We start from the raw sequence: 18,420 nt of genomic DNA, 5'->3' as shown, positions 1-18,420 counted from the left end.
CTCTCTGCCCTTCACAAAGCTGTTACGTTTTGTTGTTATCACATTGTTTCTTGGCTGTCATGTTCATGTGTATGTCTTATCCACTCATCTGTGAGTCATCTAGGGGATGAGTCTAGTGTTACTTCTCTTCTATCACCCAGTACCTACATATTAGGGTTTAATAATTGTTTCTGAATGAATGTCTGAAAATGTCTAGTCCAGATTTCTCCTTTTTTAGATGAGGAAAATGAGGTCTTTGAAAATTCAGTGATCTTTTTAAGGTTGCTTTACTAGGTAGTAGTAAAGTATCAAGATTAAAACTCAAGATTTCTCTGCTGTCATTTAAGTGTTTCCCTACCCCAACCCCCACTTCCACTCTGTGACATTTTCCTTATCTAGAGCCTTGAGATCTGATTTTGGGTTGGAATTCCAACACTGACATTGCTAGATATCCTTTGGGAAGAAGAATGTAAACTCTTCAAGACTTACAAAATGTGGGTAATAATATTTGACCTTTATCCTTTTTTTGGGTAGATCTAATATGAATTATATGTGAGGGTGCCTTTTAAATATAGCACTATACAAAAATGTAAGTAACATAATGTCTTTTTCAAGCAAAGCATATCTCTAATCAGAATTATGGTTGGATAAATTATTAATTACATATTGAGATTTATCTTTGCATAGGAAACAATACATTTTGACTGAAAAAATACAGAATTTTCACAAGCATCGTTGCGAAGCTGGGTTCAGTGGTACTTTGAGCACAATATCTTGTCTCCTCAGTCAGTGGTTATGGTCTCTGACATTTTGATAGTGATTAGCCCAGCTCAAAAGTGGAAACAATTGCTCAGTGGAGAACTTGGAACGTTTGTCTGTGTGTCTTGAGGCTCAACTTACTTTTGATCTAATCCTTCTTAGTCACAAAGGTGGAAAGGGAGAAGTGCCAGCCTATGTTCCCAGAAGCACTTCCTAGTATTCTGCCTCATCCTATGTTGCAAATACTGGCCCTCTCTGATAATATCCCTTTCCTCTCTGAAACCTTTCTTCCTTCCCTTTTTACAAAAATAGATCAGTCTGCATTTCACAGGCCAATTTTAAAAGTTTACTCACTAACCTGTTTTTCTTCTCTTGGAAAGAAAGTAAGGAAATTATGGGACTTAAACTTACCAAAAAACATTTCTACCTCTGAATGAATATTAGACTCTGAGATTTTAAATATATAGAAAAATTGGTTGATTCCTATTAATGCTTTCATTGTGGTTGTTCATGGAGATGGAGAAATTGCTTATGACTTGATTATTACTCTTTTATAGCACATAATACAATCTAGAAAAACAATTGTATAAACCTAGAATAACCGTATGCTTACACAAGGATAGTAGTAGATCAGGATAGCTTACTTTTAAAGGGCTTATTGATCATTAGAACCATACTAGATACTGAAAGTATAAAATAAAACTTTTGTATGTAGGTATTTGTCATTGACTCTGGAAGACAATTGCATAGAGCATATAGCAATGGGATGAAAAATGAGATTAATTGCCAAAATTGATTTTATAGAAAATAAATGCTGTAGAAGTTGAGAAAACAGGTAAAGGTAAGCTAGGGTGACTAGATAAGAATTTATGCATAAGATAAGGTTAACATGAGCCCAGAAGGATAAGTGATATTTAGATTTTTGGAAGAAGAAAGACTTTCTCAGTGAGGTTAATATGAGTAAACATATGAAGTCTGAAATTAAGGAGTAGCATTTTTGTGAATAGTATAGTCAGTATCCTAGATGGATAGAGATTTATGTTGGAAAAAGTGAAAGTTAAGATTAGACAAATTGTATTCAGATTGTGAAAAATCTTGAGTCCCAGTTTAATGTTTTTAATGGAAACCCATTAAACCATTGGAAGCTTTTGGACATTAGATGTCCAAATCAGTGTTTGATTTAAAAAGATCTTATTTGGTTATAGTATGCATCCACAGACAGACAGTTCTCTTTCTCTTCCTAATGCAGGTCATTCAGTCAGCAAGGGCTGTCTTGTTTCCCCTACTTTCCAATCTCACCGCTGTCATACTAGTGCAGTTCTTCATCGATTCACCCTGGATTATTTTGATAGTCTCTTAATTGATCTCTTGCCTTCAAGTATTCTCCTCTCTGGAGTATTTGAAAGCAATGCATAGGATAGATTCATCTTTTAAAAAAAAAGTTCCTTTGCAAATACTATCTGGCTCAGAAAAATCTTCAATTTTCTTTGTTTTTCATAAGACGAGGATGAATTATTATTTTTTGATATTTATATTTATACTGTATATATTTTCAGTATTTCTTTCTTCTTCTCCTCCTCAGTGTTCCATGTATATTTTTGACATAAATTGCCACATTTTATTAGGTTCAATTGCGTGCAGAATTCCTAACCCTGTTTTTGTCTTGAGTGATTTTTAGACCATTTTATGTTCTTGATTATTTGAAGATTTGGTGCTTTTCCCCGCTCTGTGTTCAGATTTTTAGGCAAACAGAAGGTTGTATCTAGTGATAGGTGCATCTGTCTCACTGTAAGGAGTAGATGTCTTAAAAATTCATTGTTAAGTGAATTACTATAAATTGAATTAAAATCTCCTATCCTTCATTTTTATGGGTAGTACTAGATTCATATCTTGTAAAATTTAACCAATAAACCAAGTTTAGAATTGGAAATGGGGAAAACCTTTTAAAAATCACTTTAAGAGGAGATCATTTTCAGAAAATTTTCAAGTAATAATGCCATATTTAGTCACATATTTACTTCCTCTCATTCAAATCACACTTCAATCTGACAGGAAAAAAATTGTCCACAGAATTTCTGCTCTTTCCTCTTTTTTTTCTACATTGTACATCAAATTGTCACAAAAGAAAATGTATTATCTTATTTTAATGGTTATGACTATGGCCGTCAAGAGTTTCACATCCAGCTCCTACATGTGAGGACAACCCTCTGTATCTCCGAAAGATTTGATCAGTTATGTGTCCTTTGTAAACATAAATTTACATGTGTATCATTTGAGTTTCCTACCAGATAATTTCACGATTTTAAAACTTCCATCACTGTAACACCATAGGTGACCTGCTCAGATTTCTGTTACAGCCTGTATCTTCCCTGGTAGCTTTTATGACCTTTCACACCTCTTTCCTGATTTACTCTAGAGCTAATCTGTTTAGTTGTAGTCTTTACCTTCTCAGCCCCATTTATCAGAATATAACTTAGTATGGGGACTTATGCAGAATCAAGGGGAATGATAAACTTCCAGAACATAGTCATTGTATATACTCATTTAAAATTTTTCCTATAACATTTATCACAAGATCTGGTATACCAGAAGATCATTGGACTTGGAGTCAGGAGACCTGAGTCAGTCTTGGTTCTGCTACTTTACTAGCTGTGTGACCTTGGGCAAATTGTGTAACTTGTCTGATCTTCATTTTTCTCATCTTTCAGCATGAGGTTAATAATACCTACTTCTCAGGATTATGGTGAGGGACAAATGAGATGATATATGTGAAAACACTCTGTAAATTATAAATGCTATGCTAATAAAAGTAACAATGTAAGATACAAAATGCTCAGTAATACTTGCTCTGTTGAGTTAAATGGCAGCCATTTCCCCCTCTCCAGCTAAATTACAGTTGCAGTAGGGTGGAAACTACTTTATTGGGTTTTCTTTAAAGACCATTACAAATTTTAAGTAGAACCTATCTATAAGAATTGTGTTGAAGTTGAGACCAGCTGCTTTTGCTTGGTTTGAGGAAAAATCCCAGTTTCATTTAATGCCAAGGATTTTGATATGTAGAGGCTAGTCTTTCTTATAAGTTAAAACAACATGAGCTAGACCCCTAAACCATGCCCATAGCCTCATTCTGGAAAACAAAGAAGACATCATTGCAGCTGTGAAAGGACAGCACCACTGGATTCACCTAGAGGAATTGGGTGCAGACCAAATTCTTAAATCAAAAGTTTTAGTTAGAAGTTGTTTTGTTTTTTAATAAAAGCAATAATACCTCAGATATCTTTCTGACTCTTCTAAGAGGATCCTTTGGTTACTCTCCACTGGGAGAAAAATTAAAATTAATTTGGTTTTTCCGTTAGGTAATTACTTTTTTGTAAAATGGAAGATGCAATGAGGATTATCCTTTGGGGAAGGCAGGCAAAGAGTAATCAGCTTCAGTAGCTTACATTAATGTGAGGACATAGAAAAGATTCCAGCAAGACCAACTTTCTTCCTCCCTTCCTTCATTCGTTTCTTTTTCCTCTCCCTCCTGTCTCCTCTTCCTCCTCTCCTTGCCTTGCTCTCTTCCTCCCTCATTCAGTGTCTCCTAGGGTCAGCAGTCAACTCTCACTTATCCAAGGATACTTTTGTAAGGAATACCATACATGTAATGATTTTCACTGAACTATTCTTAAATACTTTTACCTCTGATTCCTTTCTCCACTTTCTTTCCTGGCCATCCTAAATAATAACCTCACACATACTCTGTTTTGGAGTTTCCTACCTTGTATGCGTATGATTAAAGTAACAAAATTTGGAAACATAGAAGTTACCACAATTAATATTTAAACATGTTTTTAGGAAATCTAAGTTCAAATGAATATTTAGAAAGTTTTTATTGAGGGTTTATTGTGTTCTCAACATTGTACCAGGTACTGAGGGAAAAGAGAAGGAAATAAGGAAGGAAACCAACCTTTCTTTGAGCGTTACTATGTGCCAGGCCCTTTCACATATGTTATCTCATTTAATCTTCACAACAACATTCTAAGGTAAGTATTATGTTCTCCATTTTAAAGAGACTGAGAGAGGTTATGTCACTTTAGGTCACTTACCTGGCAAATGGCAGAGCCAGAATTTCAACCCATATCTAACAGAATGCTAACCTTGAATTATTTCTGAGAAACTTTGGCTGAATCTATTATTGTTGACTTAAATGGGTATGAAATCCTCAGATATGAATGAAGGCTCCTATAATATGTTATTTCTTTATCCCTGTAGAGAATGAAAAATATCAAAGGGGGAAGAAGGATAAATGATAGGAATAAATATGGCACTTGAAATATTTAGCAGAATGCCATCATCATAGCAGACACTATTTTCTCAGTGTTAGAGTTAGGCACTAGGTCCCCTATTTGCTTACCTGGCATTTTATGTGCAGTTTCTGTAGGAACTTTGCTGTTCATCTTCTCTCCTAGTTGAATATATAATAATTTTACTGTTGCAAATAAATACCCTATTTTAAAATATCTTGAAGTCAGTATTTTTTCTCTAGCTAAAATTATTTTTTAGCTTGGAAAAGAGCACATCATCTCTTTATTTCTTAAACTTTTTCTAGAAAGTAAGAGGTTTATGTGTAATTACGTTTTTAAGTTATAAATTAAAAATGATTATATGCCCTTCATATTTGGTGTTTTAATCTCATCTTAACTTATGATTAACATATAGGAAATTAAGAGAGACTTAAGGAAGTAAAGGAAGAGAACTAACATTTTTAAAGAGCCTACTACATATGAGTTGCCTTATATATATGATGTTGACAAGAACAGCATGAAATAAATATTACCTTTAAAAAAACAAAACTAGATACTGAAACTAAGACGTAGAGAGAGGAAGAAACTTTCCAAGAGTCTCAAACAAGGACCTGGGATAACTATGAATTGGACTCTGGTCTGTAAAACATCTGGCTTGAATGCATTTAGTCATATATGGGGTTCAGAAATGACAACTCTCTTCAAGTTAATGGTTAGCCAGCACCCACAGAAAACTTTGTGGTATATCAGGCATTATACGCAGTAGGTTAATAGCAGCCTCTCATTGTTCTTGAGAGGTGTGTTTTATGCAACAGTGATATTTATTTATGTGATAGCAGAGGGACAAGTGTGGAGGTGGTAGCTATGTGGCTGATGATGTGACAGAAATTTGTTATGTAATCTTGGGTCTGTCACTTAACCACCCTGGGACTCAGAGTTTTATCATCTGTGGTGTGAAGGAGTTGGAATGAAGAATCTCTAAAACCTTTTCTTCTAAAAAGTCTATGATCTGTCTATCAGCAGCAGGTAATAATTTCTTTAAACATTCAGTCTATTGGGAAATAATAATAATAATTACCACTTGTTGAGCACCTATGTGCTGTGTACTTTATATGTGTGTTTTTAGTCTTGCCGACATTTTTGCAGGGTACATAATATCTCTATTTTATAGCTGGGGAAACCAGGCGTATGGAATTTACCAGTGGTAATACATTTAGTAAGTGTTAGAACTGAAAGCTAAATTCACAGCTTTTAGGTTTCAAAGCCAGTGATTTTTTTACACCACTGCTTAACTAAAGCTGCTCTGGCTGCTGTAGGTTCTTGAGGTTAAGCGGTTGTCTAACACGGGCAGTTGAGAAGGTGTGGGCTTTCCTGCCTCAGTGTCAGTGTCATGGATCAAATCTTGTCATTATCAACCAGTATATGAAAACATGTTTCAGACCTTTTAGATATTTCCATTTCAGGCAACTAAAGCTTAATGCAGGGAATTCACTGGTAGATGAAGATTTCATCCTTCCCCTTCTAATTATATCAGAGAAGTCATGGGAGAAATACTAATTTTTAGAGGCAGAATCATCTGGATATTAGTATGAGATATATGATCTTTGCGTTTTTAACAAATTAGATTTGAGGGACACTTTTTTTTTTTTATCTCTCTGCAGTTATATACGAAATCACTGCCTTTCTGTTTATTTTCTTATATCTTTGTTATTTTAAAAGCATTTATTATATTTTGAGTAAAGTTAAATGAGGCCCAAGGCCACAGTGAGGGAAAGGACCTTTAAGCCTTGGACTTTAGGAAAGAGAGAGAGGCATTCTTTTGGGTTGGAAATAATACATAATCAAGCAGATGCTAATGAAAAAATGAAATGCAGAGAAAGAAAAGAGGCGAGGGTGCCTGTTTGAAAGTTTTATGGAGGAGAGTACATTGCCCCTTTATTACAATAATGTTTCTGCACTATAATAAGGTCTTTCATTGCAAGTTCAGCTTTTTTCATTCATTTGTTTTGTGCTCTGCTTCCTGTTACTAATTGTCAGCACAATGGTCTTCCAACTATGAAGTCTCAGTGTCCTTTTGGACCAATTTGTTATTGTCTCTCTCCCTCACCCTCAACCCGTGCATTATTACTATGGTTGCATTTTTAGACATTTTTTATGTTTTAAAATGGCAATGCTTTTGAAACATGCCAGAATAGTTCATGCTAATTGAATCGTCCAACCAGCAACAGTTATTGTTTCCAAAAGCACACTGATAAAGTTTCTATCTCTTATAAAGTAATTAAAAATATATAATACTTGCTTTACGGCATTATTTCATATGCTTTGTTTCCTTTGAGCTTTACAATCATCCTGTGGAAATAGGACATTTTGTTAAAATATTTTTGTTTTAAATAAAATAATTTGTATTATTTACAGATCTGCTATTTACCTAATAAATTCTTTGGGATTTCTATGCCTTTAGGAAGTTACATTTCTATTGTTTTTCTACTAATGGCTTTTTATTCTTCTAGCTAGATTATTTTATCATGAATAAGGAACCAACAGAATTGGGTTAGGCTGACAAACCTGAACAAGTTCCGCTATCAGATTCCAGGCAGCTCTAGTTATATGTTAATTCATGTTAGGTTTTTAACATTTTGATCAATAAATATTTCAAATGTCCTCTCAGCTTTGTACCAATAATCTAATATTGACAGAAAAACATTTTTCAAATGTAACTTTGGTCAGTTGTCTTTGGGGGGAAAAGCATTTCAGTACTCTGCATATCAGCTATTTCTGTCACTTTAGTATTGCAAAAAACTAGAAAGTGAAGTATGTAAATAAAGCTTGTTAAAAAGAAATAAAACTTTTACTTCCTCTCTTATAAGCAGCTAACATTCCTAAAACAATATGTAACATACTAAGGTCCAAGAATTGAGAACTAGAAAACCTGGATTGGAGACTTAGTTTTACAACCTTAATAACTTGATGATTTTGAACAAGTGACTTGAAAGTCAGACAGCTTTCATTTTCTTAGTTTTGAAATGGAAGTGATGAAAATACTTTAGAATTTTATTGGGAGGATTAAGTGAGAAATAATTTATGTAATATTTTAATGTTGTGGTTAAGCAACTGATAATATGCTAATAAAATAATGACAGTAGTTAATTATTCAAAAAATAAATTTTGGAGAAATATGTAATGGAATACATAGTTTCCTTATTGACCTAAATTGGCAAAGATGAGATTTTTTTTCTACTCTGCTAGAGATGAATGACCTGATTATTCCAACGTTTGCTCTTCATTTAGCTTGCAATGTATTAGTTAAACCAGGTTATAAATTGTTTCTGTACTGTTGTAAAGAATCAGAGACCTCTTTATGGCTGTAGTTGAAATTTTTAAATAAGAGTTTGAGTAAGACTAATCAGGCTAAAAGTATGCAGGACAGTTTGGATAAGGAGAAGGCTGGAGAAAGAGAGACCATTGGGAGAGGCCATTTCAGGGATCCAGATTTCGGTAATAAATTTCTCTGGTTGGGTACTAGCAGTGAAAAGAAGAGGGATGGTTCAAGGGACGTTACAGATCAACTGTTAAGATGAATGTTGCAGGCTTAGCAGTGGGTTGAAAGAGAGTCAGAGGTGACTGAGAATGTGTTTCTTGGTTGATTAGGAAAATGAAACAAGCACAATGAATAGAAACACTGTGTTGATGTGGTAATTTGCAGTTTGGAAGATAAAAGAAAACCTATTAGATATGTTAAGAATGAGATAAAAATAGATCCTCAAAAGAATGATGCCAGTTTTGCTGTACACAACTTAGCTAAATGGTTAAGGAATATGTAACAAAGGCCATTCTTGTAAATAATGATTCTTGGAGAGAAAGCAGCATTCGGTGCACATGCATCTTGCTTTCCATGTACATTTATTGTTTGTTCATCCTGGTAGGCATTGATAAGCAACTGTGAAGATGTATGAGTAGAAATTGTCCTATTGATACATGGAAGCTTGAGCATTTAAGATACAAATTAGAGCTGATACAAAATAAATTGATTACTCTAGTAGTGATACCTTTAAACTTCAGTGCTCAGTGAAATATTCCGAAGTTTAACTTGTGTTCAGTGAATTTCATTAACTAGAATGGTCTTTATTTTAGATATCCATCTGTATATGTAATTTTTTAAAATAATTTTCTTTGCATATTTTTGGAACATACTTTGAGGAAAGAATCTAATAGTATTTTGGAGGGGGGTTTCTATTTTTAACTTTTTGCCATGAAGATTTTTCAGACATGCAGATAAATAGAGAAAGCAATTTATTGAACTCTCATGGATACCATACTGCAAAAAACAACCAAAAGCAACTTGCCTAATGATATATCAGATGTCTCTTACAACTCTCTCTGTTAGAAAATGCCTCATGTTTTCATTATCTTAGTTATTGTCCCACAGTGACCACAGTATATTTTTACCTGAAATTTCAACTCTGCAGAATACAATTGTTCTAGAAGACTCTTGAGGTGTTGGTGTGTTTGTTTTTTAACTAGAGGCAGGATATGGTGGACTGACAGATTGAGATATGTTGCTGGGGAAAGTGTTGGCTCTCGTGCTTTTGGTCAGTGGTGGTATCTGTGGTGACTGTATTCATTAAGGTAAAACATATTAGGAGAAGTTCACATTAACACATTGTGATTCCAAATTCAATTTAAATCCACAAGTAGTATCCCATGTTAAAACCAAAGTAGTAAAATAATATGTCAGAATTTGAAATATGTTATCATAAAATGAAAAAATATTTTAGAGTGGAATATAAAGTTAGTAACCCAATCTTACTTCCCTCACTTGCAGAATTTTTTATGTTATGAAATAAAATGTGAGAACTTCTTTGTTTTCTCCTCTATTTCCTTACATACAGAAGGATATGTTGACTCTAGGTAATAGGTAAATGATTCAGACCCCAACAGCTAGAAACGTGCACCTGGACTGATGCAAGTTTGGGAATCACTTTTCCATAATCAGTAATTGAAAATTTTTGTTGTCACGAGCTTTATTGGTTTTGCAGGGTGGGAGACCCAGCAGTGAAAGGACTGGAGGCTCTGCTGCCCTCCTTGCTACGTTCTTTCCATTCTACTCCTCATTTGAATCGACCTTTCCCCTACATAGCTGCATGGAGAAATAAAAAATGCCAGGATCAGTTTCCTACTAGGGTGTATGCTCATCCCTGACTGTCCCTATGTTGTGTTCAGAGCTAAGAACAAACACATTGGGGCCCTCCCCACTCCTCAAGCATTGTTATCAGTGAAAATTATCCTGGATTTCATTTTAGGAGAAAAGATGTCACAGGAGGGAGAACAGTCAAGCACAGGAAGGTGTGGGGAAGGCACAGAGGAGGGATCAGATAGTCCTTCACTCTGACAGATGACTACTAACTTTTTAAAGACAGTTTTCCTAGCACATAAGATGTTAGTACAATTATTTTTGAAAGAAATACAGTTCACCTTTAAAGGGTTCAAGAGTTTGAAATAAAACCTAATCTTTTAAATAAAATCTGAACAGATGATATTCAAAAACTTCTTTTTGGTATGTATTTTTTTGATCTGGCATCTTTCAGTCGCTCTATTTATTTGGCTTTGAAGTTTACAGAATAATTAGAGAATTTGAATGAACTTGGTCATCTGTGGTTCATAGTGGTCTAAAGTAAATAGAATGTTTAAAATTCAGCTTGTAGTTTAACTTGCTCAGGTGAGTTTAGCTAGTATGACTGTCTAATTTAAGTAGCAAAAAACTGGTATAACAAAAAACTTTACTGAAAAGTATCCTGAGCTAAGATATAATAAAATTGGCCACCTGGCATTTTATCTAAGAATACTTGCTTTATTCCTGTGTATTAAATGGGTCCAGAAATCATAGATGATCATTTGGTTAATAGCTTTTTAGAATCTCCATCTGAAATTTCTACGTGTGTTTTTAAAATGTAAATTGGCCTACCTGAATTAGGAAATCTTTACATAACTAAAAGGAAAGTATTCTTCTAAAGAAATATTGGCCAGTCCATTTATTAACCCTCTATCCTTTAAGAATTCACTTTAAGAGTTTTCAGACATGTTCTGAAAACTTTCATGGCATATTTTTCTTCATTTTACAGAGAACTGTAGGATGTGTTCATGTTTCCATATTATGGCTAACATCAAAGAACCCAAGGTGTTTCTGTTCACTGGCTCACTTATTTTAACATGGTAATTTTTAGAGTTTCAACTGTCCTGAGTTTGGATTCAGCTCTTCAATTACATTTGTTTATGTTCAGCAATAAACCGTGAGGCATTGTGGTACAGTATTCTCTTCTCTTGATGTTGACTCAGCTGTCATTTGAATGTCTTCAGCTGGCTTTTGGTAGCCACTTCTCTTCTACAGTTTCAGTCTAATGAGTATTATTTAGAACTTGGATTCATTTATAGAGTATTTCATACTGAAACCTATAAACATATAAGTTTATTTCTAATATACTACCTGTTCCTAATTACATGTAACATTTTTGTTGATTTAGAGGTTTCAGAAGGTATTTTAAAGCTTACATATTCAAACAAAAATATAAATTATCATATGGTATTTGATTTTTTAACATTGATGTTTCAAAAAGCATGTGATGGTAAGTACTTACTATGAAACAATACATTTTATGATCTGTCAATTTTAGTACCTTTTCATTATTTTAAACACCACCGGGTGCTTACTTCCCTCCTTACCCATTTTATGTTCCTTAGTTGATTGTCTAAACCACTCCCTTGTCTTGCATCCTGTATTCGATATTTCACTTTCTTGCTTTGCCAAACTTAGTTAAATTACAGCTTTGCTTAAATCCAGTCCTCTGTGTTCCCCATCTGCACCCATGGAGCTAAATATATGTGGGGAAAAATTTGCAACCTTGATCCCTAGTATTACTTTAAGTTCTTGGTCATTAAATTCCAGTGGACCCTTAATGCTGCTTAGCAGTCATGGATATTTCCCTTGTCTGTTCTTTCAGTCTCCTAGAAGGCTATTACATATCTTTTTTTTCTCAAAGCCTTGGTGCATCCTCTGTCCACCTTATTCTTAAGGATGGCTTTACATCCTAATTCATTGAAAAATAGAAGCAATGAACAAATAATTTCAACTAGCTCATATTTGCATCTATACCCCTAACTGCATTTGGGTCCTCTTACCCCATCTTCTCTCACGTTCCTTTGCTAAAATGTCTGTACACCTGACTACAGCCAGTATATCCCATCCCCTTTTGACTGTATAAGGAAGTAGCTCCTCTCCTCTTTTTTGTTTCACCAAATTACCCTGTTGTTGGATTATTACTGTCAGAATTCATTCACTTGGAAAATATTTATTATCTGTTATACATTAGGCACAGTTCTGGTTGCTGAGAATATATTAGTAGAGCTTACATTCTAGTTGAAGAAATGGACAGAAAATAAGAAAGATATGAAGTTAGTCATCTCATGTGTCCAAAGATGATAACATGCTATGGGAGATAAAAAGTAGAGCAGGTAACAGGAATTGGGAGTCCTGGGTAAGGGACGCAGATTACAGTATTAAGTAGCATGGTCAAGGTAGGCTTCAATGTGAAGGTTAGATTTAATCTAAGGCTTGAAGGAGGTGAGGGAGTTAGCTTTGAGGATATATGAGGGGAAAGAATGCTAGGTAGAGGGCACAGCTAGATGAAATGCCCTAAAGAGAAAGAGTGCAGCACATTGTTGAGGAAATGCACGGAAGGCAGGTAGCTGGCAGAGTGGCCAGAAAGGGAGCACTAGGGGAGGAGGTCAGAAACTTAAGTGGAGTGGGTGGGAGGCCCACATCATGTAGCACCCTTCTTGATCATTTGTGTTCTATTCTTAGTGAACTGGAAACATTGCAGAATTTTTTTTCTTTTTTTTTTTTTTTGTGATTCATTTTGAGAAGGTTTCTGGCTACACATCTGGAGAACAGACTGCAGTGAGAGGCAGGGGAGAGCTGTTCTAAGATTTTTGGAGTATTCATGCAAGAGATAATGATGGCTTGTTCCAAGGTAGTAGAAGAGGTGAGAAGTGATACTAATATATTTTGAAAGCAGAGTCAACAGGATTTCCAGAATGAGATGTAAGAGAAGAGACAACTTAGAGATGATTCCACCGTTTTTGACTTGAGTAATTGAAAATGGAGGTGCCATTATCTGAGATGGAGAAAACTATAGTACAGCTTGATGGGGGAGCAAGGGTGGGAGAAATCAGGAGTTCAGTTTTGGATGAGTTCAGATGTCTCTTAGCTTCTGTATTTAAGTAATTTATCTGGCCTTTCCACATCTCTAAATAGGAAGACCTGGGGAGCTTTAGGCACTGGGCAGAGGGAGTCTGAAGTAGAATATCATCAATGGAAAAACCAGGTAACAGCAAATACTATCAGTGTCACAAAGATCACCCCATGTTTTCAGTCTGGATGATGGAAAAGTTAGGAAAGCCAGGAGGAAGAATAGTTTTAGGAGGAAAGATAGGTTTGGTTTTAGGTGTAGCACCAATAATTCAACCAGGTGGAAATATCCACTGTATAATTAGCCATATGTATCACAAATTAGAAATCCAAGATAGAAATTTAAATTTTGATGTAAGTAAGCTGAGAGATGATGGCTGAAAAGCTTAAGAAAAGAGAAGGGAAACTAAGCAGAGACTCTTGATGAATGGTATCTTTTAGTGTAAACAGTCAATAAAGAATTAGTCTAATGTGATTAATGACTTGATCCTATAAAAGCCTATGTAGTTGATAGTTGCTAATGATAGAGCAAGGATAAAGCAGATAAGCATGGAGAAACACTGTGAATTTGTCCACTAGAGGTAAACTAGTTTCTTTCAAAAGAACAGTGTCAGACAACCCTATCCTGTTTTTTCTTGTTGTCCAATGCCATGTATCCTTTAAAGTGTATCTTGGGTGTTTATTGAAAACTTACTGTGTGTCACACACTGTGCTAAGTATTATGCTGACTTATTATTAATACCCACACCAATTTTATGTTGTTGGTACTCTTATTGTTTCCCATTTAATACTTGGAAGACTAGAGAGATTAATTAACTTGTCCAAGGTTGCATAGTTAATGGTAGGGGAAAAAAATTGAATCTACAAGGTTGGATTGAATCCACAATTCAAAACTAGAATCCGCAGTGGTGTTAGCATAGTGACTAAAAGTATTGATTCTATGCTCCTTTTCTTTGAAGTCTTCCTAGATAATCCCTGACAGAATTTATCACTTTTCAACTGACTTGCTCTAGGTGCTATGATTTACTAAGAGTTTTAGGCAGCATATACTGCCAAAGGCTTACAAGGTAGGTAGGGATAAGGATACCTTCTAAAATGATAAGTAATAATATAAGATACTCTATGCTTAGTGAAAAATGAGGGATACAGTAATAAGCAATAAGAATATAGTGTGGGGAATGTAATTGGAATGTTATGAGACTATAGAGGGGGGAATGGTCCAGTCTAGGACCAGGTTGTTAGAAAAGACTTTGTGGAAGGAATAGAATTTGATCTGGACCTTACAGGACAGATGTTGTTTCAACTGTTGGTGAGTGCATATGGTTAGGGATAAAATAAATGGAAGATATTCCAAACAGCGGTTATCAGCTGGAGCAGAGGTATAGATACAGGAAAGAGCAATATGTATTTGGGGAAAGTGTGTGGCTGTTAGTAGAGCATGTGACCAAAATGGGTGATGGGTTGGAATGGAATGCTGAGGTCAGGTTGTGAACAATCTTGAGTGGAGATCCATAGAAAGCTGTGAGGGTGCAGTGGTTTTGTTTAGAGTAGAACTCTGATGTTCTCAACTGTTTACTTTTTGGTTTAAATATAAGTATATTCAAAGAGACATTTTATTTTATTCTAGAATGCCAGTTAATGAAAACAGAACGACCAAAGCCAAACACATTTATTATCAGATGTCTCCAGTGGACCACTGTTATAGAGAGAACATTTCATGTAGATACTCCAGAGGAAAGGTAAGAAATTCATTTTTTTCCATTTTGTGAAGAAGCAACAATTAATCTAAAGATGTATGTGTATCTGACTTGATCATTTGTAAATATCTGTAAATACATTTGTAAAATGCTGTAGTCCCTTAATCTGTTTCTGGTATAATAGATAAAAACAGGCTTTCAAAATACTAAATGAAAACCTCTAGGAGTGGTATAAGCTATACTTTTTAACACAAAGCAGAACATTTAAAAGTTTAAATAAAAACTAAGGAGGAACTTTTTAATCACCAAATCACCTTTTTAAAAAAATGTGTAATTGATTGTGTTCATATTTGGAATTCTAAGGCTAGTGATACAAAGTTCAGGTAGCATGCCATTGTGCAAGTGGCTGCTGGAGTGTTACACTGAGCATTCTGAGACTGGGTCTAAGCTCAGTGAAAAAAAGAAAATATCAGACTTGATTGCCATTGACTGTCATCATTGCAAAAGAGGGGAGTGGCAAAATGTTAGTAACTAGCTCACCAGCTTCATCAGGACCACATTTCATCCTCCTGATCTTCCAGTTTCTGCAAACTCCTCTTTAGCCTCTAATTCTCTCTTAATGTCCTTTTATCTGGGCCTCTGATACTGAGTTAGGTCCTGCAACCACACAGTCATTTTTGTACACATTATCATATTTGATCCAAATCAGAAACTTTGTGAAGTTAAATGTTATTAGCCTTATTTTCCAAATGAGTAAGTTAGGTCCTAAGAGCTTTGTCTTTAGATTTAAAACAAAAACAACTGCCCCTTAAAACATAGTAAATTATTATTTCAATAATACTTTCTTGGTCACTAAATAGTAAATGGGAATATGTGATTGATGCCTTTAGAAACTATAGAAAAGAAGAGAAATAGAAAAGAATGAGAAATTACTCAGAATTCTAATTCTATAACCAGAATTAAGGACTGATAATATTTTCTTCTATACACTTCCAGTCTTACTCTGTGTAGATGTATTTAGGTCTTTGGTATACGTGAAACTTGGTATGTCCTCCCTCCCCATGCACCCATTTTCCCCTGAGCATTTCTACGTGCTGGGTCCTCAGTTTGCTTATACCTTCACCCATAAGCATGATTGGGATAATTACCATGTATCTTTCAGATCTGAGCTTAAAAGTGTCACATTTCCTACAAAACCTTCTGTGACTGTTGTAGACTGGGTCGGACTTCGTGCTGTATACTTACACAATCTCCATGTACTTTTTGTTTCAAGTGTATCTCCACTGTAATCTTTGTTTGCCTTTCTCAGTAGACTGTAAGACTCTTGACTGGCTAGTATCATGTCTTCCTTGCTCATTGTTTTATCTTTAGCACATAGCCCAGGGTCCGACATAGTATTTGTTGACTGACTGAATGAGTAGAACTTTTCCCAGGTCAGTATATATTCTTTGAAAATATTTCATTCCATTCAAGCATGACTCATTTTGCCATTTATGTTTGTAAAGCTGGACTTAAGCCATATCTTAAGACATTTTTGAAATTTATTTTTTAATTGAAGTATAGTCAGTTTACAATGTGTTAATTTCTGGTGTACATACAGCACTGTGATTCAGTTATATGTGTGTATATATATATTCCTTTTCATATTCTTTAAAATACTTAGTTTCCTGTTCCTACAATATTATCACACTACTTTTTGGAACAGTTAGTTTTCATTTGCATTTAGGACTAGAAGAAAGCAGTTTTAGTGAAAATGAAAAACAGCATATTTGTATTTGCTGTGGAGTGTGTTTTTCTATATTAATGTAGAGTTTGGTGTTTGGAGACTTTATATGACTTTAATGTTAATGGAGACTTTAAAAGACAGTTACAGCTAGAAACATTCTGTTTTCTGTAGTCTGCCTGCCAGTCTAAAATCCTTACCTGTTTAAAACTAAATGTGTATCTTTAATCTACCTTTAAAAAACCTTACATTTATTTCATTGCATGATATAAGTTTGGAGTCTGTTTTTTTTTTTTTTCCCAAAAGATGAGATTGTTGTGTCAGCTTCATTTATTGAATAATGCATTATTTTCTCACTGATTATGGGTGGCATATATACATAAATATTTGTACTTTTAGGCTTTTCTGTTTGATTTTTGTGTCATTCTGGCACTAGGACTGCATGGTTTTAATTTAGAGAAGCCTTATAAAATTTTAACATGTAATAAAGCAATACTTAAATTATTACTATTTTTTCAAAATACTCTCAGCTTTTTTAGTACATTCTTTTCAAAGTTATGATTAAAATACATAATATGGAATCTAGCCTCATAAATTTTTAAGTGTCTGGTACATATAAACTATTATGCACATTACTATATAGCAGCTCTCTATAACTTTTTTATCTTGCATGGCTGAAACTCTATACCCTTTGAATAGTAACTCACCATTTCCGTCTCTCCCACCCCTGTTGACCATCAATTCTGCTTTGTACTTCTGAGTTTGACTACCTCATGCCTTACAGATACCTCATTTGAGTGGGAGTATACAATATGTCCTTCTATGATTGGTTTATTTCACTTAGCATAATGTCCTATGTTTCATCCATGTTGTAGCGTATGACAGGATTTCCTTCTTATTTTTTTAAAGGCTGAATAATATTCCATTGTATGTTTAGTCCATATTTTCTTCGTCCTTTCATCCATCAATGGACATTTTAGGCTGTTTCCACCTCTTGACACCCTTGTTGAAGATCATTTGATCATGTGTGCATGGGTTTTTTCCTTGGCTATTTTCTATTTTCCAGTGGTTTTTATGTCTCTTTTTATGCCAGCACCATACTGTTTCCATTACTGCAGCTTTATAGTATGTTTCAAAGTTAGGAAGTGTGTTGCTTCCAGCTTTGTTATTCTTTCTTGAGATTGTTTTGGTTATTTGGGATCCTTTGTAGTTCTGTATGAATGTTAGGATTGTTTTCCTATTTCTGAAAAAAAAAAAGTCATTTAGATTTTGATAGGGATTTCATTGAATCTATAGGTCATTTTGGGTAGTATGGACATTTCAACAATATTAAGCCTTCTTATCCCTGAACATAGGATGTCTTTCTCTTGATTTCTTTTTTTAATTTTTTTCAGCAGTATTTGGTGGTTTTTAGTGTACAAGACTTTTGCCTCAACTTATACCTTGGTTAAGTTGATTGCTAAGTATTTCTTTTTGATGCTATTGTAATGGGATTGTTTTCTTAATTTCCTTTTTGAATGTTCGTTGTCAGTGTATAGAGAAATAAACCTGATTTGTATGTTAATTGTGTATCCTGCAACTTGGCTGAATTGATTCATTAGTTCTAAAAGTTTTTTGTGAAATCTTTTGGGTTTTCTGAAGATAAGATCATGTCATCTGCTGAGACATGATCCTTTCTAATTTGGATGCTTTTTATTTCTTTTCTTTTCTTTTTTTTCTTTTTTTTTTTCTTTT

The 18,420-nt window shown here is 34.5% G+C and overlaps 1 protein-coding gene across 7 annotated transcripts in view; it reads left to right on the top strand.

Annotated features, from left to right (window-relative positions):
• AKT3 (AKT serine/threonine kinase 3) overlaps positions 1-18,420 on the top strand; it is a 207,549-nt gene that overhangs the window by 108,079 nt on the left and 81,050 nt on the right. For 6 of the 7 annotated variants that reach the window (XM_032466537.1, XM_032466539.1, XM_032466538.1 and 3 more), the window contains one exon: positions 14,894-15,005. In XM_032466537.1, coding sequence (XP_032322428.1) covers positions 14,894-15,005 — 112 coding nt within the window. Of the gene's footprint in view, positions 1-4,726; positions 4,764-14,893; positions 15,006-18,420 lie in introns of those variants that run through there. The other variant, XM_032466541.1, reaches the window with a different exon arrangement.

Source organism: Camelus ferus, chromosome 23 (genome assembly GCF_009834535.1).
Source record: "Camelus ferus isolate YT-003-E chromosome 23, BCGSAC_Cfer_1.0, whole genome shotgun sequence".
In the NCBI taxonomy this organism is placed as follows: Eukaryota; Metazoa; Chordata; class Mammalia; order Artiodactyla; family Camelidae; genus Camelus; species Camelus ferus.
The sequence above is the reverse complement of the archived record's forward strand: the minus strand, read 5'-3'. Positions and strand labels throughout refer to the sequence as shown.